Raw genomic sequence first — 25441 nt, 5'->3', positions numbered from 1 at the left:
AGACCATGATTGTATGCAGCTTTATTAACTGAATGATTTATTTTTTATTATTATTATTATTATTTTTTTACATTGTCTGCAAACTGATATGTGACACGTATAAATGCCAAAATAACATGCAAAAACCTTATTTTTTACTCTAAACAGGTGGGGCTCAAAACAGGTAGGGCTCTGCCTCACCTTCCCTGAATGACGGGTCGCCACTGCTTTCACGCATTGGGCGTGAGACACGWATTTGACCCTCATCTCACGCTCACATGCCACACCTCATGCATTAAAAAGTACTGCTTTTTGGCCTCCCGAATGGCGCAGTGGTCTAAGGCACTGCATCGCACTACAGTCTGGGGTTCGATCCATGACCGGAAGTGCCATAGGACGGCGCACAAGCGTCGTCTGGGTTAGGGGAGGGTTTGGCCGGGGGGGCTTTACTTGGCTCATCGCAGTCTAGCGACTCCTTGTGGCGGACRGGGCTCCTGCAGGCTTATGATCGTCAGTTGAGCGGTGTTTCCTCCGACACATTGGTACAGCTGGCTTCCGGGTTAAGCGGGCGGGTGTTAAGAAGCACGGCTTGGCGGGTCATGTTTCAGGGAGCGCATGACTCAAACTTCACCTCTCCCGAGCACTGAGTTGCAGTGACGAGACAAGATCGGAATCACGGAATTGGGGAGAAAAAGGTGGTTAAAAAAAGTACTGCTCTTATTTTTCTAATTAGTCCAATTGTATAGTCAGTGCGTTAACTTTTCAACTGTGCCTCCAGTTTCAACTGTGCCTCACGAGTTAAAACTTCTTTGGGATAGGGGGCAGTATTTTGACGTCCGGATGAAAAGCGTGTCCAAAGTAAACTGCCTGCTACTCAGGCTCAGAAGCTAAGATATGCATATTATTAGTAGATTTGGATAAAAAACACTCTGAAGTTTCTAAAACTGTTTGAATCATGTCTGTGAGTATAACAGAACTTATTTGGCAGTCGAAACCCCGAGGACAAACCATTCAGAATGAATTTTTTTGAGGACACTCTCTTTTCAATGATTTTTCATTGGGAATCCAGATTTCTAAGTGACTTTCTTGCAGTTCCTATCACTTCCACTGGATGTCAACAGTCTTTAGAAATTGGTTGAGGTTTTCCCTTTGAGAAATGAAGAAGTAGCACTGTTCAGAACGAGGGTAGAGGGAAGTTTAATCTTTGTTAGAGGCGCGTGACCTGAAAGCTCGCTACACTTTATTTTCCTCCGGTATTGAACACAGTATATCCCGTCTTAAATTTTATTGATTATTTATGTTAAAATCTGCAACTTTCGAGAATGTTTTCATACTAAACATGGCCATGTCCTGCCACAGAACTGTGAACCGCGGCACATTGAAGCAAATTATTTGTCTAGGTTTGTAAGGGATCAAGAGGATTGGATGCGCTTTATAAAGAAACGGCCCTCAAGGTTAGAGTGGAGCAGACGCAGCTGAATGGAGAGAGAGAATGTTCTCCTCTGAGTTTATAAAACTGTAGAAAGAGCAGCATGGTAGCACTGTTGTCTTGTATAATGTTGTCAACAAATTAGGTTGCTGTTACTCCCGTCCCAAATGCAGAATGTTGCCTTTTGACATCATGTGCTATGGTCGATTTAATCCACACTTGAATTAGCCTGGTCCCCTCGTTTCGTGTTTGGCATTGAGCCTAAACTCTAGGGGGCTGTGACAACGAAAAGGCAACAGACAGTCCTACAGTGGGGTTTGAAATGATTGACACCCTTGATAAAAATGAGGGAAAATTACTCTATATATAATAAATTATTCAAACACTGAGCTACTGTATATTGTATGCTCACAAAAATAAGGAATTTATATTCCTTTGCTCAATTGCTCAGAGAAAGAAAGTAATATATTTCTGAAAAAGGTAGGGGTCAAAATCTATAGCTCTGATTTCAATACCTTCCGAGGATAATGGCACTGAGCCTTTTTCTAAAATGTTTTGTAAATCGGAGAACACATTGGGAGGGATCTTAGACAATTCCTCCATACAAAATCCTTCCAGATCCTTAATATAATTTTTTGTTTGCGCTTATGGACTGCCCTCTTCAGGTCAAACCACAGTTAACCATTTTATTCAGTCAACTTCGGCAACATACTAGGAGGAGTCGCACTCTCACGACTTCGGTTAAAGAACTACAATCCCTCCCGACAAGGCCAATAAAATCTACTCCCCGCTGGAAGCCACAGGTGATATGCGTGAGTCTCGGATTCATTCCATTAATTATTCCGCTCTTCACCTCGGTGTGAACAGGAATGAACGATTCATGCTACTAAAACAAACAAATAGATAACGAGACCGTCTTACTTTGCGGCAACTAAACTGTCCCATAGTGGTGGAATGACTAAGCCAGTTTTGGGGTCGAGATCATGCCCCCATTCATGCAGACATCTTTCTCTGAAAGATACTCACAAAATATGTGTAGTTTGGAGCATGATCAGGCAGCCCTCGCTCGAACCAGTTTGTGTGCACATTGCCACGTACTGTGTACAACGTCCCCTCGGTCCCTGGTAGCATTATTGAGGAAGCTTGCAATTAACAATGGCAACTTTCCGTTCCCAGTTGCCGATACTCGGCTGGGACTGAGGTGCAGGAAGCGGAGATGGATTGGGTGATTGAAGCAAATGTGTTGTCTGTGTGGGGTATGCGATGGCTGCCTGCACCCAACCTGGCTCCTGTGCACTCTGTCGCCGGTTACAGGAGGCTACTCGAAGAGAGAGGGTGGCCAGGTTCGTTAGGTACTGAACCTGGGAGGAGAGGCAAGCACCGCTTGACTCTCTTCCCAGACTTGTTGATGAAGGGTCCGGTCCCACCTTGATGATCCGGTCCTATGTGAACTTTTCGAGACCAGGCTAGCTAAGCGAATGCTACATAGCGTGCTAGCCAGGTTGGCTAACTCTCTGAGGTGAGCTAGCTATTACTAGCTATTTCTGCATCCCCACGGTAGAGTTGCTGGGGTAGCTCTCTTGTTTAGTATTATACGAATCTTTAAGTCGCTCGGCAGGGCCAACGTAGATCTTTGCGCAACGCGAGAAAACATGGTGTCATCTATTTTTCTCAATGAGGTACCTGAGTGCCCCGCTGGGAACAGATGCTCTGGCGTACCAGTGGCCTCGAACACTCCTTTACGTGATTCCGCCAGTGGTTCTGATTCAGCCCACGTTGAATTGGGTGCGCCGGGAGGGCTTACCATTGATTCATGTGGCTCCCCGTTGGCCCAGGCAGCCTTGGTTTGTGGTGATCATCTGCCTTTTAAGCGGGGACCCGTGGAAACTCCCATTGTGCCCACATGGGACTTGGCGCTGGTTTTGGATGCACTGTATGTGGCCCCCTTTGATCCTCGGGAGTCGATGGATCTGAAGATTCTCTCTTACAAAACCTCCCTGCTCATGGCTTTGGCCTCAAATAAATGTGTTGGGGACTTCTGTACACTCTTCCTGTACTCTAAGGTGACGTTGCGTCCAAAAGTGGCCTTTGCCCCGAAAGTCATGGCTATGTCCTACAGGTCCTTAGCTTTTTGAGCTATTCGGTTTTGTGACCAACTTTTTGTCTGTTTTGCTAATCCAGGTCGCGGCAGGGTGCTCTCTAAGCAGCGTCTCTCCCACTGGATTGTAAAGGGTATGTCTCTGGCATATAGCAGCAAGGGGCAAAGGTTACCTAGCGGTGTACGCACCCACTCCACTAGGGGTCTGGCATCGTCTTGGGTGTTGTTTAAAGGGTTGACTGTAGGAGATATTCCTGCTGCGGCGAGTTGGGCATCACCACACACTTTTTACTTTTATCGCTTGGATGTCACTGCTCCCAGTGTAACACACAGTGTAGGGGGAAAGTCACTAGGCAACACATTGTGTGCATAATACCCAGGCTGCTACATCTGGTGGGGTCAGGTCTGGGTGGTCTTCCATTGTCCAGTTCATTTAGTACCCATTGGGGTTGGATTGGCGCGTGKTTATATTTCCCCATAGCATGTGTACCGAAGTTGACTGACAAAGGGAAAGTAACGTTATGACTATAACTAATGTTCCCTGAAGGAGGGAAACAAGGTACAACACCTGTCTGGCCCCACTCCGCCCATACCTGGGCTCTGTGAAGTGCGGTATTAAATTGAAMGAATGAATCCGAGCCTCACGCRTATCATACAGCAAGCCATGGATTTCATTTGTAGATCCTTCAACCTAAGTCGTAAGAGTGCAACTCCCAATAGTATGTTTTGCCTTGTTTCCCTCCTTCAGGGAACAATAGTTAGTCATAATGTTACTTTTTCAATGGGTTTCAAGTCCGGAGACTGAGATGGCCATTGCAAAATGTTGATTTTATGGCCAATTAACCATTTCTTTGTTGATTGTGATGTATGCTTGGGGTTATTGTCTTGCTGGAAGATCCACTTGTGGCCAAGTTTCAGCCTCCTGGCAGAGGCAACCAGGTTTATGGCTAAAATATCCTGGTACTGGGTGAAGTTCATGTTTCCGTTGACCTTAACAAGGGCCCCAGGACCAGTGGAAGCAAAATAGCCCCATAACATCAAAGACCTGATATGCCGATTGTGTCTTTGAAAATGAATATGAGGCTATGTATTTTTGCTGCCATTCCTGGACAGTGTTGGATATTAAATGCTCCAGGCCTCAAATATCATTTTAGGACATTTTTGTATTGTGCACTTCCTAGGCAGAGATGGTAGGGGGACTCACAACTTATAAACATATTACATTTTGTCTATATAGAATAAGATGATGGCAAGGATCTGCAACTAATACTAATACTAGTACTTTGTTGAAGCACCTTTGGCAGAAATTACAGCCTCAAGTCTTCTTGGGTATGACGCTACAAGCTTGGCACAACTGTATTTGGGGAGTTTCTCCCATTCTTCTCTGCAGATCCTCTCAAGCTCTGTCAGGTTGGATGGGGAGCGTTCCTGCACAGCTATTTTCTGGACTCTACCGAGATGTTTGATCGGGTTCAGGTCCGGGCTCTGGCTGGGCCACTCAAGGACATTCAGAGACTTGTCCCGAAGCAACTCCTGCATTGTCTTGCCTGTGTGCTTAGGGTCGTTGTCGTGTTGGAAGGTGAACTTTGCCCCAGTCTGAGGTCCTGAGTGCTCTGGAGCAGGTTTTCATCAAGGAACTCTCTGTACATTGCTCCATTCATCTTTCCCTCCATCCTGACTAGTCTCCCAGTCCCTGCCGCTGAAAAACATCCCCACAGAATGATGCTGCCACCACCATGCTTCACCGTAGGGATGGTGCCAGGTTTCCTCCAGACGTGACACTTGGCATTCAGGCCAAAGAATCTTGGTTTCATCAGACCAGAGAATCTTGTTTCTTGTCTTTCGGTGCCTTTTGGCAAACTCCAAGCGGGCTGTCATGTGCCTTTTACTGAGGAGTGGCTTCCGTCTGACCATTCTACCATAAAGGCCTGATTGGTGAAGTGCTGCAAAGATGGTTGTCCTTCTGGACGGTTCTCCTATTTCAACAGAGGAACTCTGGAGCTCTGTCAGAGTGACCATTGGGTTCCTGGTCACTTCCCTTACCAAGGCCCTTCTCCCCCGTTTTCTCAGTTTGGCCACACTGCCAGCTCTAGGAAGAATCTTGGTGGTTCTAAACTTCTTCCATTTAAGAATGATGGAGGCCACGGTGTTCTTGGGTACCTTCAATGCTTCAGAAAAGTTRGGGTACCCTTCCCCAGATCTGTGCCTCGACACAATCTTGTCTCAGAGCTCTACGGACAATTACTTCGACCTCATTGCTTGTTTTTTTGCTCTGACATTCTCTGTCAACTGTGGGGCCTTATATAGACAGGTGTGTGCCTTTCCAAATTGAATTTACCACAGGTGGACTCCAAGTTGTAAAGAAATGTCCAGGATGATCAATGAAAACAGGATGCAATAGCATAGCAAAGGGTCTGAATATTTATGTAAATAAGTTATTTCTGTTTTAAATTTGTAATAAATTTGCTAACATTTCTAAAAACCTGTTTGCTTTGTCATTATGGGGTATTGTGTGTAGATTGAGGGGAAAWATATATAATTTTATCAATTTTAGAATAAGGCTGTAACGTAACAATGTGGAAAAGGTCAAGGGGTCTGAATAGTTTCCGAATGCACTATGTGTGTGTGTGTGTGTGTGTGTTTATTTATTTATTTATTGGTCATAGGCCTAAGCCATGTCAAAATACGTGGAATAGCAGGAAATTAGCTTTAAAACTGTAAAAAAAATCTTGGGGAGGACCCCCAAACCCCACATCTTGGGGTTGTGTCAGGGGGCAATGAATTTCAAGAAAATCTCACTCCAAGCTTTCTTTGAAAGTTGGCAGCCAAGAAAATAGCACTTACATATGAAACTGCATTTGTATATGAATTTCATAACCTGTTAGATATGTTATCAACTCGTTATGAATAAGCCTCTTAACTGTAAACATGTTATACTGGCTAAAACGAAAAATGTACTGTCACAACAGCTAGTGAGCTAGCAGTCCGAATGCCCTTTAGCTGACCAATTCAACATTAGCTGACGAATTCTAGAGTAAACAACACATTTTGCAACGATCAACAGTTCATCACTGTTTCGACTATATCTTCAAATGTTTATGTCTTCGTTAACATGTCATTTGTGGGGGATACTTGCTGGTACAGACCTAAAATGAATTGGCAGGAAAAGCACGATCAGATTTAGTGTCTTTTTATTGCATCGGCTTCATGAGTTGTGAAGCCAGGCGGCTAGGCGTTGCCTCAGTGGATTCCTAGAGTAGCTGCGCTACCCACGCACACACAAACTTGCATGATTAGCATAAAGGGAGAATAGGCAGCCTAGCCCTAATAATTCTCAAAAACGGTTGAAATTGGGTGTTAAATAACTATTTCCATGGCATATTGCTTGCTCACCTGAAAGCTCTTTATTATGTTAAGAAATGTGAAATTGAGGTGAGATCGAATTGGTGCATGAATACTGAACAATTAAGCTCTGCTGTATAGATATTTAAGAGATATTTATCCCTAACAAATCTTGTCTCTCCATCCCCTGCCCTGTATTTACCCTGCAAATAGTGCTTAGCTTCACTGACTTAGTGCTAGATGTAACTCACTCCTCTCTGCCTAGCTTTTTGAAGCTATATCCACAATAGTTATTTTTAATATATCTTCCCGTCCCATACGACAGATGGCTTATTGCAGTCCTGGTATTATTCCAATAAATGTTGCACTGAGAAACATCTGCTATGCAAATCCCGCCGTATTGCTGTCACTTTGTCTTTGCCTGTCAAATACAGCTACAGCTCTCTACCTCGTACCGGAGCGTTGGGCTGCCTGCCAGACAAAGGCCATGAAACACAGCTGCCAACTCTATCCACTGAACATCAAATAGAACTCAAATTACTGCTAGGAGAGGATCCAATCCTCCTCCCACTGAATCTCATAAAGGATATCACATTTAACAGCTGAGATCCCAACACGATGCTCCTCCTTCAACACTACAGAGTCCTGCCATTAGTGCTAGTTTATCTTGTATACTGAAATGTCAACGGCTATTATGTCATAGGGCACGGCATATAAAGCCCTTAGAGGTTTGACCTGAATAGTGTCTTAGAGTTGACGAAGAAGAAAGACAGACTCTCTTTTTGAGGGTGAGGTTAAAAAACAGTGTTTGAGAGTCAGATGAAGAAGAACGAGAGATGAAGGTCTACATGGAGCTTCCGCTCTCTATAGCCACCCTCTTCCCAGTGACACAGAGATTGCAGGCGGGCAGCAGCGCCGGAGACATGCGGAGCCAGGGCCCACAGGCCTGTGTGTGGGACCACAACTAAAGGATCCTAAACACTCCCGCAGGAACTAATGTTGTGGACAGAAGCCCAGCCCAAACCGTTGGCGCGAAGAACATAACCATGGAGAGAGCCATGGAAGTCAGGGATATATTAACCAAAGATTACCCAACTGCAACTGGATCCCACTGATGCCAGCAAATGTTAAGATATTTACATTGGGTTAAAGTCATTAACTTGATGCACCTGTATCACATTTTATTTATTTATTTTACCTTTATTTAACTAGGCAAGTCAGTTAAGAACAAATTCTTATTTTCAATGATGGCCTAGGAACAGTGGGTTAACTGCCTTGTTCAGGGGCAGATCGAAAGATTTTTACCTTGTCAGCCTAGAGATTCGATCTTGCAACCTTTCGGTTACGAGTCCAGCGCTCTAACCACTAGGCTACCTGCCGCCCCATTTTAAAATGAAATGATAGTGAATATTATGTATTATAACATGCAAAGTCCCCGCTGAGCTCCATACAACGTAACTGTGGCCTTTAGAACAGCTGTATGGCTGAGGATATATATCAAAAGATTCAGTTGTGGAGAAAAGTTTGGGCTTGAGTTTGTCTGTTTGGAGAAACACATGTACGTGTCGTGGCCTCAGATCCTGTGGTTTGATGAGACTATCACAATTTTATCTTTTATCTTTTACCCCCCAAAAAGTTTTTATCTGCTGAGAATAGTCTCTCCTGGGAGACGAGCTGTAGAGAGTGTGAGACAGAGTAGTCATACAGTATCTGTCAGAGTTTTGATGGACTGTCCTGAGGATCAGCCTCAGTCTGGCTCTCTGCACATTGGTATTCTGCTGAGGTTGATGGGGAGCAGGTCTGGCAGTGCCTCTGGCGTGCGCTCTGACGGGGCGGATTTTACCACCTCTCCTCAGGGGAAACAGACAGTCAGTGCCTCTTGCACTCCTCACGTAACCTTGTAAAACCGTCCGGAAAGTCTCACAAGCTTACATTATTTTTCGCTAGAGCGCATCGGTAATCAGCCTGGTAATTACGAGGCTCTCCTCATGCACTGTGTGTGTGTGTGTGTGTGTGTGTGTGTGTGTGTGTGTGTGTGTGGTGTGTGGTGTGTGTGTGTGTTGTGTTGTGTGTGTGTGTGTGTGTGTGTGTGTGTGTGTGGTGTGTGTGGTTGTGTGTGGTGTGTGTGTGTGTGTGTTGTGTGTTCACCCCTGGGAGTTGTGAGCTAACATGAGCGCTGTATTGCATTGTGCTGTCAGTGAATAGAAGGAATGCTATTCTTTCTCCTCTGCAGAGCCAGCATTGTGCAGAAGAGGATCATTTACTTCCAGATGAAGGTTCCCTCACTGTCAGACTGTGTGAGAAAGGTACAGCATATCTGTCCTATACGAATATTACTTCTCACGGAACATCCCAATGCTTTTATATGATCTGTTACTGTAGTAGATTATAATGGAGATATTGTATGTAGTCATATTCAAAAATTATATTCGGTCAAGCAAGATCACCATTCTTATCTTCACTTTGTGTGTGTGTGTGAGTGTGTGTGTGTGTGTGTGTGTGTGTGTGTTGTGTGTGTGTGTGTGTGTGTTGTGTGTGTGTGTGTGTGTGTGTGTGTGTGTTGTGTTGTGGTGTGTGTGTGTGTGTGTTTCAGAGGCTGTGTTTGGGGAGACCACAGAGAAGCCCCCTCCGGAATGCTGTGCCTGTGGGACGGCCAAGTACAGAGTCACCTTCTATGGGAACTGGTCAGAGAAAATTCACCCTAAAGACTACCCCAGTAAGTCCTTCACTGCAGTCATGTATGTACACCCACGCACACCGCCATTGCTGTCCAACTTCCCACCTGTTGCTCAACTGTCCGTTTGCTCTGGAGAGTGAAAGGATCTGCACCATTTATAGTCATTAAGCAAGACATTACATTGGAAGAAACACAAAAAGATGACATTTTACCCTGGACATATTTAGACTGTCTGTTGACTAGAGTAACATACTGCAGGAAAGAACAGCACACTGTAGTTTAGAGCAGTGGTTCCCAACCTTTTTGGAACCTTGGGACACCTTGATGGGATATTAAATTCTGTGGCACACCTAAAATGTCCCTTCTAATTTAATTAGGGGTAATGACCTCATCTGATCCATACTGCAAATCATCTATTGTCTGTGACGTTTTCTAAAGGTTTGTTTTCATAGTTTCTTACTCATGATGGTTCATTTGTGTGTACCCTTTTAAGAGCTTCCTGTCAATTTGAGCCAGAAAGAAAAACATGTAGCTCTGATAAAATAGGTCTTTAGTTTMGAACGGTTTGGACTAAAGACGAGCTGCCTTCTGCATTGTAAAGGTGCAACCACAGACGCAAAGCCATGCTCTGTTTAGTTATATGGCAGAGGCTGTAGTATAGCTAGTATAGCTAAGCCCAGAGTATAACTAAGCCCAAATGACTAATCAGACGTGCCTGTTCTAATCGTTTTCACAGACAAAGTAAAATCATACAAATGAGTTTGCTCATGATGGGCACCCCTCAAAATGATACAAACATAACAACAGCCTGAGTGCACTGGACTTGAAACAACGATACAGATCGTAATCATGTGCCATTTAATGTTTTATCAGACCGGCACTGCATTCCACAGGTCATGTTTATAACAGTTAAAAAAACAAGATTAGGAAGGTTTTGCTGGACCCCTGAGAGTTCCTCACTGGAAACCACTTTTGGAACCACTGGTTTAGAGGATTTCTCTCAAATTATTTGTGTGTTGTTGGGATTTAAACAAATACTTTTCAGTAAGCCTAAGTCAGTAAAACAGTATGATATTGGATAGCTGTTATGATACAGTCTCCTCTTTTGGAGCTGATGATCCGAACCACACACATATTCCCTGCAGTCAGTGTTATGTAGTCACAGCTTACAAAGGGAATCGCCATAAATAATTTGAGATGGGAAGAGGCACTTTTGGCAGGAAACAAGAAAAAAGTTTTTGTACATTAAAGCACATCACATGGATTCTCTATAAGCCTGTTGGGCTTAAAGAGATGAACTGTATAGTTTCCCTTTCCCTCCAGCTTTATATATAATCTTTCACSGAGGGAAGCATATCATGGAAAAACGTAATTACATTCAAGGGTTTCTGAGGGGAGTGTTGAGTGACCAAAGTAAAAACAATGATATATACAAATTGGTTGGTGTGTGTGTGTGGTCTGACCGGGTCTATTCCAGCCTCAACTCTTTCAGTAATGATGAGGGCTCCACCAGTGGAAGTGCGGGCCTGTCACAGTATATTTAACAGTGGCCTTCCAGCCACATGCATGGCTAATGAACACTGTCTCCACCACTCTGCTGTTAGKCTCACACGCCCAGCAGACACAGTTAAAGCCAGGAGCGATCTGTCAGCCGCTATACCGACACATGTAGGATCTTAATTTTGCTACAGTTTGCTACAGCAGGAAAATAGTCCTGCAGCAACAGAAAATGTGAATTATTATGTGGATTCTAATTCATCCACATTTTTGTAGGGGGTTGATACATTTTTCATAAGGGAAAATCAAGTCTTTAAATTTCAAAGTGGAAATTGCAAACTTCAGTAGCCTTTTTAAACCTCAAATGCACTACGAGTTTAACATTTCCTGCATTGCAGGAAAGTTCTCCTGTAACATGGTGATCAAATTAAGATCCTACATCTGTACACAGACACACGCAGGCAACTTTGTTTCTTTGTCACCACCCTATACAGGACGTGCCAATCATTGGTCAGCCCTCATCGGGGCGTCCCACTCCAGGAGCTATGTCCTGTGGGAGTACGGTGGCTTCGCCAGCGAAGGGGTGAAACAGGTGGCAGAGCTGGGGTCTCCAGTTAAGATGGAGGAGGAGATAAGACAGAAGGTAGGTCCTAAAAAAACATCATGGGTTCCGAACTGTTCATGTTTGCTGATCCGCTATATCTGATCTTCAGACAAAAAGCGGCTTGGATCTGACTTTCTGATGTCTTAATGTGCCTGTCTCCGCTTCTGAAACAGCATGTCAAAGGTTGATCAGTTAATGGAAGGCCCTCTCTGGCATATTAATGAAACACACACGTCTGAATATTGGCTGATCTGCACCGCTCTGCTATTTAGTGCTAATTCCCTGCTCTCGGGTGACATGGCAACAATAGTGTTGAGGCCAGGGACAGATGAGATGCCGAGGGGCATTATGGGATGGCTTTGGAGGAGCTGTGGCATGGCTAATGGAGGGAGAGGTGAGTAAGGATGGCCGCCTCACAGAGAATCTTAAAGGTCACACAGGAAAGGCTCATAACCCATGTGATCCTTTCTTTCCCACAATGCTGTGAGGGCCGACTAATAATGGGAATGTTGACAAGTGTCAGATGGAGGATAGTGTTCTGTTTGACTTCCTGTCACAAGCAAATATGATTGGTTGTCACGGATTCTGAAGGTGGGCCACAATCACCAATTTCCGCTTTCAACTTTTCTGTTTATAATTCAATTTGTTGTTGTTGTAAAATAAATTACTGTGATATCAATCAAAGTAGAATTAAACCCATAGGAATGTGCTCAATATACATTTGAAACACCTATTACTGATTGATATTGGTAATAAAATAGGGATAGAATTACACAGGAAACATATTAGTTAATGGTCCATATAAGATACACATGCTTCCAGAATTCAACGAGCAGTCTTTAGGTTGTGTTATGACTTTGTTTGTGTATGTGGCAGTGACAAGTGTTCTCAAATCCATAGAATTAGGAATTCAAATAGATTAATGTACATGAACCTTCTTATGACAGTATAAAAGGTCAGCCAGTGCTGTCATAAGATATTGTGTAAAACAATGAATTTGAAGATTATTTGCACAGTGGGCTCTAGTTTAACAAACCTAACGCAATGGTAAATCTAAGCGCTGGCTGTAGGTCTATAGGTCCGGGGGTGTGTGAGAAATATTTTTTATATTTTCACAGCCAGAATTATGAGCACAAAAGCTGGCGGTGGCTCAAAAGGGCTGGTTTTGAAGTTGTAAGTGTGATGAGGGCTTGGCCACTGGCCAATCAACGCATTCCATGGCTTATTTGAAAAAGCAAAAAAAACATTTAACCTTTATTTAACTAGGCAAGTCAGTTAAGAACAAATTCTTATTTACAATGACAGCCAAACCCTAACCCAGATGACGCTGGGCCAATTGTGTGCCGCKCTATGGGACTCCCAATCATGGCRGGTTGTGATACAGCCTGGAATTGAACCAGGGTCTGTAGTGACGCCTCTAGCACTGAGATGCAGTMCCTTGGACCGCTAAGCCAATCGGCATTATTACTGCATGCTGTTGTCTCAAGTTCTTTAGGTTATTTGTTTTATTTTATTTKACCTTTATTTATCCAGGTTAGACTCATTGAGATCAAATACATTTTTTCAAGAGAGACCTGGTCCAACCAAGACAGCAGCAGTGGGGAACGATATTTCAGACAAATATCAGACATAACAATTTACAGACATAGACACACCATAAACAGAATTTTGACGTAGACACACATAAATTACAATTACAGAACATACAAGCGTTCTAGATAAAAATCTATCATATATACCCCGCATGAAGTCCTAATMACAATCACATGGCATTTCTTTGCAACTCTGCCTAGAAGGCCAGCATCCCGGAGTCGCCTCTTCACTGTTGACGTTGAGACTGGTGTCTTTAATGAAGCTGCCAGTTGAGGACTTGTGAGGTGTCTGTTTCTCAAACTAGACACTCTAATGTGCTTGTCCTGTTGCTCAGTTCTGCACCGGGGCCTCCCACTCCTCTTTCTATTCTGGTTAGAGCCGGTTTGTGCTGTTCTGTGAAGGGAGTAGTACACAGCATTGTAAGAGATCTTCAGTTTCTTGGAAATTTCTCGCATGGAATAGCCTTCCTTTCTCAGCACAATAATAGACTGACGAGTTTSAGAAGAAAGTTATTTGTTTCTGGCCATTTTGAGCCTGTAGTCAAACCCACAAATGCTGATGGTCCAGATGCTCCAGATACAGATCAAWTAGCCTTTTAAAATGATKAACTTGGATTAGCTAACACAACGTGCCATTGGAACACATGAGTCATGGTTGCTGATAATGGGCCTCCTTGGCGTTTTRCCTATTTTGTTGCATTACAACCTATAATTTAAATTGATTTTTATTTGGATTTCATGTAATGGACATACACAAAATAGTCTAAATTGGTGAAGGGAAATGAAAAAAATTACTTGTTTCAAAAAAAGAATGCGTGCATATGTATTCACCCCCTTTGCTATGAAGCTCCTAAATAAGATCTGGTGCAACCGATTACCTTCAAAAGTCACATAAATAGTTAAATAAAGTGCAATCTAAGTGTCACATGATCTGTCACATGATCTCAATATATATACACCTGTTCTGAAAGGCCCCAGAGTCTGCAACACCACTAAGCAAGGGGCAGCACCAAGCAAGTGGCAGCATTAAGACCAAGGAGCTCTCCAAACAGTTCAGGAACAAAGTTGTGGAGAAGTATAGATCAGGGTTGGCTTATATAAAATATCAGAAACTTTGAACATCCAACGGAGCACCATTAAATCCATTATTTAAAAAATTGAAAGAATATGGCACCAGAACAAACCTGCCAGGAGAGGGCCGCCCACCAAAACTTACAGACCAGGGAAGGAGGCCATTAATCAGAGAGGCAACAAAGAGACCAAAGATAACCCTGAAGGAGGTGCAAAGCTCCACAGCGGAGATTGGAGTATCTGTCCATAGGACAACTTTAAGCTGTACACTCCATAGAGCTGGGCTTTACGGAAGAGTTACCAGCAAAAAGCCATTGCTTAAAGATAAAATAAGCAAACACATTTGGTTTTTGCCAAAAGGCATGTGGGAGACTCCCCAAACATATGAAAGAAGGGACTTGGCGCAAACCCAACACCTCTCATCATCCTGAGAGGACCATGTTTTTCATCAGAAGGGACTTAGAAACGGGTCAGAATTGAAGGAATGATGGATGGCGCTAAATACAGGAAAATTCTTGAGGGAAATCTGTTTCAGTCTTCCAGAGATTTGAGACTGGGACAGAGGTTCACCTTCCAGCAGGYYGGGGGGGGGGGGGGGTTGAATAGTAATGCATGCTCAAGTTTTCTGTCTTGTTTGTTTCACAAAAATATATATGTTGCATCTTCAAAGTGGTAGGCATGCTGTGTAAATCAAATGTTACAAACCCCCAAAAAATCTATTTTAATTCCAGGTTGTAAAGCAGCAAAATAGGAAAAAAGCCCAAGGGTGTGAATACTTTCTTAAGGCACTGTATCACAAGCCTTACTTTTATTTTCTTGCATAAGTAAAAGCAGAAAAGGCATCACCTATGCCTCAACTGCCATTAATTCCAGTTAGACTGGTTTGGATTTCTCCCTAACCACAATGGCTGCCATTTTAGAAATAATTATTACAAAAGAGAAGGAGAGAATGAAGATTCTTACTCTTTCCCCTGTTGTCTCGGCTATAAAAAAACAAACAAGTTAAACTCATGGTTAGCCAGAGATTTGTCCATTCAGGTGAAGAGTTTTGCTGACTAAGGTTGAAAGCTAGTCTAAAGCCTCTTACAGTTGAAGTCATAAGTTTACATACACTTAGGTTGGAGTCATTAAAACTTGTTTTTCAACCACTCCACAAATTTCTTGTTAACAAACTATAATTTMGGCAAGTCGGTTAGGACATCTACTTTGTGCATGACACAAGTAATTTTTCCAACAATTGTTTACAGACAGATTATTTCACTTATAATTCACGGTATCACAATTCCAGTGGGTCAGAAGTTTACATACACTAAGTTGACTTTGCCTTTAAACAGCTTGGAAAATTCCAGAAAATTATGTCATGGCTTTAGAAGCTTCTGATAGGTTAATTTACATCATTTGAGTCAATTGGAGGTGTACCTGTGGATGTATTTCAAGGCCTACCTTCAAACTCAGTGCCTCTTTAATAGACATCATGGGAAAATTAAAAGAAATCAGCCAAGACCTCAGAAAAAAATTGTAGACCTCCACAAGTCTGGTTCATCCTTGGGAGCAATTGCCAAACGCCTGAAGGTACCACGTTCATCTGTACAAACAATAGTATGCAAGTATAAACACCATGGGACCACGCAGCCATCATACCGCTCAGGAAGGAGAAGCGTTCTGTCTCCTAGAGATGAACGTACTTTGGTGCGAAAAGTGTAAATCAATTCCAGAACAATAGCAAAGAACCTTGTGAAGATGCTGGAGGAAACGGGTACAAAAGTATCTATATCCACAGTAAAACGAGTCCTATATCAACATAACCTGAAAGGCCGCTCAGCAAGGAAGAAGTCACTGCTCCAAAACCGCAATAAAAAAGCCAGACTACAGTTTGCAACTGCACATGGGGACAAAGATCGTAGTTTTTGGAGAAATGTCCTCTGGTCTGATGAAACAAAAATAGAACTGTTTGGCCATAATGACCATCGTTATGTTTGGAGGAAAAAGGGGGATGCTTGCAAGCTGAAGAACACCATCCCAACCGTGAAGCACGGGGGTGGCAGCATCATGTTGTGGGGGTGCTTTGCTGCAGGAGAGACTGGTTCACTTCACAAAATAGATGGCATCTTGAGGGAGGAAAATTATGTGGATATATTGAAGCAACATCTCAAGACATCAGTCAGGAAGTTAAAGCTTGCTCGCAAATAGGTCTTCCTATTTGACCCCAAGCATACTTCCAAAGTTGTGTCAAAATGGCTTAAGGACAACAAAGTCAAGGTATTGGAGTGGCCATCACAAAGCCCTGACCTCAACCCTATTGAACATTTGTGGGCAGAACTGAAAAATGTGTGCGAGCAAGGAGGCCTACAAACCTGACTCAGTTACCCCAGCTCTGTCAGGAGGAATGGGCCAAAATTCACACAACTTATTGTGGGAAGCTTGTGGAAGGCTACTTGAAACATTTGACCCAAGTTAAACAATGTAAGGCAATGCTACCAAATTCTAATTGAGTGTATGTAATCTTCTGACCCACTGGGAATGTGATGAAAGAAATAAATATGAAATAAATAATTCTCTACTATTATTCTGACATTTCACATTCTTAAAATAAAGTGGTGATCCTAACTGACCTAAGACAGGGAAATTTTACTATGATTAAATGTCAGGAATTGTGAAAACTGAGTTTAAATGTATTTGGCTAAGGTGTATATAAACTTCCGACTTCAACTGTATGTGTTCTCTTGTTTTGACAGTCCCAAATCTATTTGCTCCCAATTAGATAAGACACTCTTTAACTTTATATGGAAAAGGAACCCTCACAAAGTAAAAAGAATACACCACATGACCAAAAGTATGTGGACACCTGCTTGTCAAACATCTCATTCCAAAATTATTGGCATTAATATGGAGTTGTCCCCCCCTTTGCTTCAATAACAGCCTCCACTCTTCTGGGAAGGCTTTCCACTAGATGTTGGAACATTGCTGTGGGTACTTGCTTCCATTCAGCCACAAGCATTAGTATTGTCGGGTACTGATGTTGGTCGGTTAGGCCTCGCGATTAGGCCTCACAGTCAGCGTTACCATTCATCCCAAAGGTGTTCGATGGGTTTGAGGTCAGGGCTCGGTGCAGGACAGTCAAGTTGATACACACCGATCTCGACAAACCATTTCTGTATGGACCTCCCTTTGTGCACTGGAAAGGACCTTCCCCAAACTGTTGCCATAAAGTTGGGAGCACCATTATTCCTCCTCCACCAAATTTTACAGTGGGCACTATGCATTACAGCAGGTAGCATCCGCCAAACCGAGTTTCGTCAGTCGGAATGCCAGATGGTGAAGCGTTTCCACTGCTCCAGAGTCCACTGACAGCGAGCTTTACACCACTCCAGACGACGCCTGGCGTTGCGCATGGTGATCTTAGGCTTGTGTGCGGCTGCTCGGACATGGAAACCCATTTCATGAAGTTCCCGACGAACAGTTCTTGTGCTGACGTTCAAAGTCAAGAGCTCTTAAGTGAGGCCATTCTACTGCTAATGTTTGTCTGTGTTTGATCAAATTTATACACCTGTCAGCAATGGGTGTGACTGAAATAGCCGAACCCACTAATTTCAAGGAGTGTCCACGTACTTTTGTATATATAGTGTGTGTTCTTAATGTGTTGGACTTGACTACTTTTAACCAAGTCTAAAAATATATATTGGATAAATCATTACTTTAATGGACCCAAACCTTTTGGTTTACAATACCAAATCTTATTTTCAGTAAGTTTAGTGGCTTAAGTTTCCTTTTGCAGTGTCCTTATGCATTTGAAAGAATGTGCTTAGTTGCTTCATTGTTGGTCCCTTCTATGCAAAAAAAAATTCCCCCCTCATAGGTATGTTATATGGAATAATCTTGTCCTAAAATATAAAAACAAGCCACTATTTTTATGACATTGGTTTAGAACGGACATTTTACTTGTGGGTCAGCTTCTCATTTCAGACGGACATCTTTATACATACATTTTTTTTTTTTAGAGTGTATGAGCTCACTGTCACTAAAGGAATATGAGATAGTGTGTTACCAGATGGTGTTCCTTTTGAAACGTATTGTGGTCAATGCAGATCCATCACTTCTACATTCACCCAAAGTCATTTTTTATCAATAATTCATTAATTAGAGAAACTTTTTGTGATCGTGTCTTTCCAATAGCAAAATGTAGGTGGAACTTGCAATGTGTTGTAAATTGGTTAAAGGTATGGACTTTATCATACAAATATGTGATCACAAACAAAGTGAGAAAAACACTCTTTAAAATAACTAAGGTGTTACCTGTTCAACGAAAGTATTTGTAAATATATGAAAAATGTTGATGAGAAATGTACATTTTGTCAATCTGGGACAGAATCGCTTGAGCATTTGTTTTTCTAATGTGTGTATGTGACTGTGTTGTGGGTGGGTTTTCAGCTGGACGTAGGTAGAATATTTTGGTACAGTAGGGACATCCATCTGCAAGCTTCTGATGTTCACTTTGTTTTTGATAGTCCAAGATTCTCCACTAACAAAAAGTATGTGATGAATTTGATTATAAAATGCGTTAAAAAAACATAATATTCAAGATTTTTAAAGGTAGATTTAAATACTTACTTTGCCACATTGAATACTATGCTCTGTAAGAAAAAGACGGTAATGAAACCAATTGATACTCTTAAGCTTTTCTTTGAATGTAAAAACCCTGTGTGTTTCTGTTTTTGTGTTTGTTTGTTTGTTTGTTTGATGTTTTGTGTTACAAAAATATATACTGTACATCCTTCTTAAAATTTGTAACACATTTTATTGCGTATCCTTCACAATGAATGGAATAAAAAACAAACAATGGCTGCCATTTTTAAAGCATTCTAGAACTTTGAGGGTTTGCCATAGCCACTCTAGAYATTTCATAGGATCTCTATGCTCATCCCTTCTGTCATCCATCCACTGCTGTGCCCTGGCCTGTTAACAGTCTACATCATTCATCATACCTGTCATCTGTTTGCTTTGGAARGGCATCTCCTTGATCATATATCAATGTGGCCATCAGAGTTCTTGTTTTTTTATATGATTCTATGGTGGCCATTCATATAATGGCTTACATACTGTAAACATTTCTCTCTAAAGATGAAGCCATAAGAGGAAGATATTTAGAGTGAAATCATAGATATGACAGCAGGGTTAGATAATCAGTGTTTTGGCATCTGTGAGTGTCTCCCTGACAACATGGCTGTGTCTGGGAGAGTGCGTTTGGGGTTTCTACTATCTGGTCTATGGAGTGTTTTTCTTAGAGATCGTCAGTCTGTTCCATCTGTGTATTGTTTTATTTGCTGAGTACGTATCATTGTGATCTTTATTTAGATTACTGTGATTTCTCAGTCATTGCTAATCCAAAAGAGAGAACACAGTTGCTGCACACACACAGATCCAGAGGCAAACTCATGCTTCATTTGTCAAAGCTCACACAATACATTCTAAATGTCCTGATGTTTGTGACAGTGACGAATGTTTCATGCTGTATAGGGTTAAATGCAACTACATACAGCGGCAAGAAAGAGCATGTGAACCCTTTGGAAATAACTGTATTTCTGCATGAATTTGTATTAAAATTTGATCTGATCTTCATTTAGGTCACAACAATAGACAAACACAGTCTGCTTAAACTAATAGCACACAAACAATTATACGTMTTCATYTCTTTATTGAACACACCATGTAAACATTCACAGTGCAGGGTGGAAAAAGTATGTGAACCATTGGATTTAATAACTGGTTGACCCTCRTTTGGCAGCAATAACCTCAACCAAACATTTTCTGTAGTTGTGGATCAMACCTGCACAACGGTCAGGAGGAATATTAGACCATTCCTCTTTAGAAAACTGTTTAAGTTCAGCAATATTCTTGGGATGTCTGGTGTGAACTGCTCTTTTGAGGTCATGCCACAGCATCTCAATCGGGTTGAGGTCAGGACTGACTGGGCCACTCCAGAAGGCGTATTTTCTTCTGTTGAAGCCATTGTTGTTGATTTACTTCTGTGTTTGGGTTGTTGTCCTGTTGCATCACCGAACTTCTGTTGAGCTTCAATTGGCGGACCGATAGCATAACATTCTCCTGCAAAATGTCTTGATAAACTTCGGGAATTCATTTTTTCCGTCTGATAGCAAGCTGTACAGGCCCTGAGGCTGCAAAGCAACCCCAAACTATGATGTTCCCTCCACCATACTTTCCAGTTGGGATGAGGTTTTGATGTTGGTGTGCTGTGCCTTTTTTTCTCCACACATAGTGTTGTGTGTTCCTTCCAAACAACTCAACTGTAGTTTCATCTGTCCACAGAATATTTTGCCAGTAGCGCTGTGGAACATCCAGGTGCGCTTTTGCAAACTTCAGACATGCAGCAATGTTTTTTTTGGACAGCAGTGGCTTTTTCCGTGGTGTCACGGAAATCCAGGTAATTCCAAAGGGTTCACATGCCTTTTCTTGCCACTGTAGCTCTAAGCCACAGCAATTTATTCTATTCTGTTGAATTGAGACACTGGCTATCGGGTGTTGTAGAATGCCCTTTCTTTCTCATCTTTCTCACACGATAAGGGTAGATTATAACATTCCGTGCTCATCATTTGACAATGCCCCGGGAAGGGACATTGTCCGGTTATGGGGTGATTACATTTTCTAATTCTGCTACTGACCTTGGGGAAATGCTACTGAAGGAGCTCAGCATTCATTTCTTGCCAGGGAAGGGACATAGTTTCTTCTTAACACTGACACACTAGTACATAACAGTAGCATCAAGATAAGGCAGGGCAAAACATGGATTKATCTGAATATACTTAAAAGAGACACCGCAAGACAAGAGCAGGAAAAAATGCTCAGAATGTAAATCTCCATCTTCTGAACACTTTATTACAATGTTTTGTTGGATATTTTTGTAAATAATGAATGAAGATTAAAGCTAGAATCCGCAGTTAAAACAATAACAAAGTTGCTACCCTGCCTCTGTTTTGGTAAAATGATGATGGATGGGTTTGGAGAAATATATCCACACTCAAATGTATAGACAGAGCTATGGATGCGAGGACTGACCATCCATGGAATCAAAATGACAGTTTTAACTGTGTTTTGTGGCTATAGACCTTTTAAATTGTCAAAACAATAATACGWTCTATATGCATGTGCAARCAAGAGGTTCCCCAGTAAACATCAGATGCTGCAGTTTGCCATAATTGCTAGCTAYCTAGCCATCTAGCAAGTTAGTTGTCTAGCTAGCACAAAATTACAAGTTCGTATTTCTTGATRCAACCAAAAAACAGATCACACAATTTATATACACACATTAACTTCTTGCTACCAGATCCACTAAACAAAACATTTATCAGATGCCACGACCTCTGCAGACCCTTAAATACGTGTGCTGATGGGCCTATTTCCCGTTTATTATTAGTTTTCTCTAGTGGTGTTAGCTAAATACATTTGGCTAGCACAGCAAATAACCACGGAGCTAGTGGGATGTGAAGGTAGAGAATGTTCAGCTTACTTTGTTAGCCAGCTAGATAGAGATTAATTTATCTCATGACAGCCCACAATATAATTAAACTAAATGTAGCTAGCATACGAGTCCAATGTTTGACGACCACATTGTGTATGTCAAAAGTGAGCTAGCAGCAGTAATTACCCCACTATCAACCCCTCTCTCGCCCTCACAAATCTGTCTCTACTAGCTCTTAATTTTCTTTCTTCAAAACACAACTATATTTTATCCAGCTGTATTGCCTACTTAGTTTCAATTAAGAAACATAATAATGAACCGCTAGCTTGTGCTAGGCATGTAATATTGACCCCCGGTTATGAGACCTAGCTAACGTAAACTCACTCACTGTTGTACATCGCCTTGGTCCGTACAATTGACCTTATTTCAGCGCCCAAAAAACGTAATACTTCCAGATCAACTGTAATGTCAATACCATTGTAAAGCACAATTTCTCCACTTTCCAACAGAATCAATTACATGCCCTCCACGCTGCCCGTTTCTGCATAATTCAACAAGGCAATAAGCTCCGTCGGGTCTCTTTAAAAATGGCGGGTGGGGAAGCGAAACTACTGCGTGGTAGTGAGAAGGAGAGATGTGTGTGGCAAAACTGCTTTTTTTCACTTGATCTGTCCAACTTATCACCCTATAAAGTGTAAATAAAACACTACAAAGAGTTTATATAATGTGTCATTACATACCTATTTGAAGGTTTGTGTCGAATTTGAATCAGGTTTTTAGGGCGGTGCTAAAGTAATCTTCAGATGTAAACAGCGGCTTTGAGAGTCATGATGCTTGCAGTGATGACGCAAAAAATGACTAGGTAACCCCCCTTACCCCCGTCACTGTCCATTTCTTGTTTTTAAACGATGAGAGAGAAGTGCTACACCTGGTGGAAAGAGATTGTAAGACAGAAATAGTTGCTTTATGCGTGCTGTACGTTACGGCATGACACGTCACGATGTAACGGAGGGTCCGTTTTTTAAAACTTTTCTCTAATACTATAGAGCCATTACCATGTCGATCAACACTTGAATAGAAACGTAGTTCACACCCCAGATTTTGAAGTCYACACAGTCGCTACAGTCCCATTAGTTTTCTTTGCAGCCTCGTTTGAATGTCGCGGTTGCGCACATTTGTACGGAATGGGGTGAGTTTACGTTAGTGGTTTGTTTACAGGTAGTGAAGCAAGACTATAACACAAATGCTAGTGCTCACACCTTGTGGTGATGATGTTGAACTGCATATAATAACACCAGGATGATACATAYAATGAAGCAAACAAATTTCAACTTTGTCAAGCAACATTTATTTTGAAATGAAATGAAATGATCCTTAATATATTCCTTTCTGCACAACCTCATTATAGTGAAATGTGCTAATAATGTCTCTCTCCTGTGCATGTCATCCTTAAAGGGGCATTCAGGCAGTTGTTACATACAATTTTGGAGTCATTAATTAATGATATGCACCCATTGATTCTTGAAGAATGGAAAGGTCAWATGCTTTATTATCTAAATGTTAAAAGTGTGTGGGTGACGGAGGGAAACAAAATGGTGCAGTATGAGGCTATGTGGCGGAGAGTGATGCGGGCGCTGGAGATGGATGTGTTAGCAGGTGGGTCTGGGTAGGACTGATGTTGTGGATATTTGTGTGGGTCTGTATGTTGTCGCTTTTATATGTATGTTTTGTATTGTTTAAAAAATATATATGATTCTTGAAGAATATAACTTAGAAATGCCTCATGAGCTTAGTTAAACTGTCAATACGACATCAGAACTCCAATGTTTGTATACAAAGTAAATGTAAACAAACACTATATAGCCTAAAAACCTGTTTAAGTCTATCATTTTGATATCATGGATGGTCAGTCATAGCATCCTTGTGTCTAATGAATTTGAGAGTGGTTACATTTCTCCAGCCCCATCTGTCAGCTTTTCACCGAACCCGGAGCGGGAAGTATGCGTTGTTATTGTTTCAACTGCTGATTGCTGCTGTAAGGCCAGGCCCGGCGCCAGATCGAATCAGTTGGACGGGCATTTGATTTCCATAGGCGGACACATTTTAGAACACCATAACCACTGGGCCTCGGGTGACTGCAACATTCTAACAGAATAATTCATACATTTGATATATGCTATCACATGTAGAAAATAGGCAGAATCTACCGCACATCCAAAGCTGATTTGTGAAGGTGCTGGAGGCAAAACTGGAGAGAAACTTCTATCACAAAAATTATAATTTGGCTGTGTTTGTGAAGGTCTTAGGTAACATTTGACTGGTTCTGTATATATATTCTAAAGGTTAGACACACCTACTCATTCCAGGGTTTTTCTTTATTTTTACTCTTTTCTACATTGTAGAATAATAGTGAAGACATCAACACTATGACATAACATATGGAATCATGTAGTAACCAAACAAGTGTTAAACAAATCAACAAATATTTTATATTTGAGATTCTTCAAATTAGCCACCCTTTGCCTTGATGACAGCTTTGCACACTCTTGGCATTCTCTCAACCAGCTTCATGAGGAATGCTTCTCCAACAGTCTTGAAAGAGTTCCCACATATGCTGAGCACTTGTTGGCTGCTTTTCCTTCACTCTGTGGTCCAACTCATCATATGATGGGGCACACCAAAACACTACACAAAGAGAGACCTAAGACAATAGCATGGCAGCAACACATTACAACACAGGATGGTGGCAACACATGGCAGCAGCGCAACATCGTAGCAGCACAAAACATGGTACAAACGTTATTGGGCACAGACATCAGCACAAAGGGCAAGAAGGTAGAGACAACAATACATCACATGAAGCAGCCAAAACTGTCAGTAAGAGTGTCCATGATTGAGTCTTTGAATGAAGAGATGGAGATAAAACGGTCCAGTTTGAGTGMTTTTTTTGCAGCTCYTTCCAGTCGCTAGCTGCAGAGAACTGAAAAGACGAACAACCCAGGGATGTGTGTGCTTTAGGGACCTTTAACAGAATGTGARTGGCAGAARGGGTGTTCTGTGTATGTGGAGGATGAGGGCTGTAGCAGGTATCTCATATAGGGGGGAGTGAGGCCTAAGAGGGTTTTATAAATAAGCATCAACCAGTGGGTCTTGTGACGGGTATACAGAGATGACCAGTTTACAGAGGAGTATAGAGTGCAGTGATGTGTCCTATAAGGAGCACTGGTGGCAAATCTGATGGCCGAATGGTAAAGAACATCTAGCTGCTCGAGAGCACCCTTACCTGCCGATCTATAAATTACGTCTCCGTAATCTAGCATGGGTAGGATGGTCATCTGAATCAGGGTTAGTTTGGCAGCCGGGGTGAAAGAGGAGCAATTATGATGGAGGAAACCAAGTCTAGATTTAWCCTTAGCCTGCAGCTTTGATATGTGTTGATATGTGCTGAGAGAAGGACAGTGTACCGTCTAGCCAAGTACTTGAATGAGGTGACTACCTCAAGTTCTAAACCCTCAGAGGTAGTAATCACATGGGTGGGGTTAGGGGCATTCTTCMWACCAAACCACATMACCTTTGTTTTGGAGGTTTTCAGAAGAAGGTTAAGGGCAAGGAAACCTTGTTGGACACAAACATAGCTTTGTTGTAGAGCAACACAACATCTGGGGAGAGGCCCGCTGA

General features: G+C 42.1%; 1 protein-coding gene across 1 annotated transcript in view; it reads left to right on the top strand.

Moving 5' to 3' along the window:
• Nucleotides 1–25441, top strand: part of LOC111952456 (spondin-1-like) — a 136842-nt gene that overhangs the window by 53627 nt on the left and 57774 nt on the right. Inside the window, 4 exon segments of the mRNA XM_023971134.2 lie at nucleotides 9082–9113; nucleotides 9116–9154; nucleotides 9442–9564; nucleotides 11517–11665. Coding sequence (XP_023826902.1) covers nucleotides 9082–9113; nucleotides 9116–9154; nucleotides 9442–9564; nucleotides 11517–11665 — 343 coding nt within the window.

The sequence above is a fragment of the Salvelinus sp. IW2-2015 genome, linkage group LG26 (genome assembly GCF_002910315.2).
Source record: "Salvelinus sp. IW2-2015 linkage group LG26, ASM291031v2, whole genome shotgun sequence".
Lineage (NCBI taxonomy): Eukaryota > Metazoa > Chordata > Actinopteri > Salmoniformes > Salmonidae > Salvelinus > Salvelinus sp. IW2-2015.
Note: the sequence above shows the minus strand (reverse complement) of the source record. Positions and strands in the feature narration are given on the sequence as shown.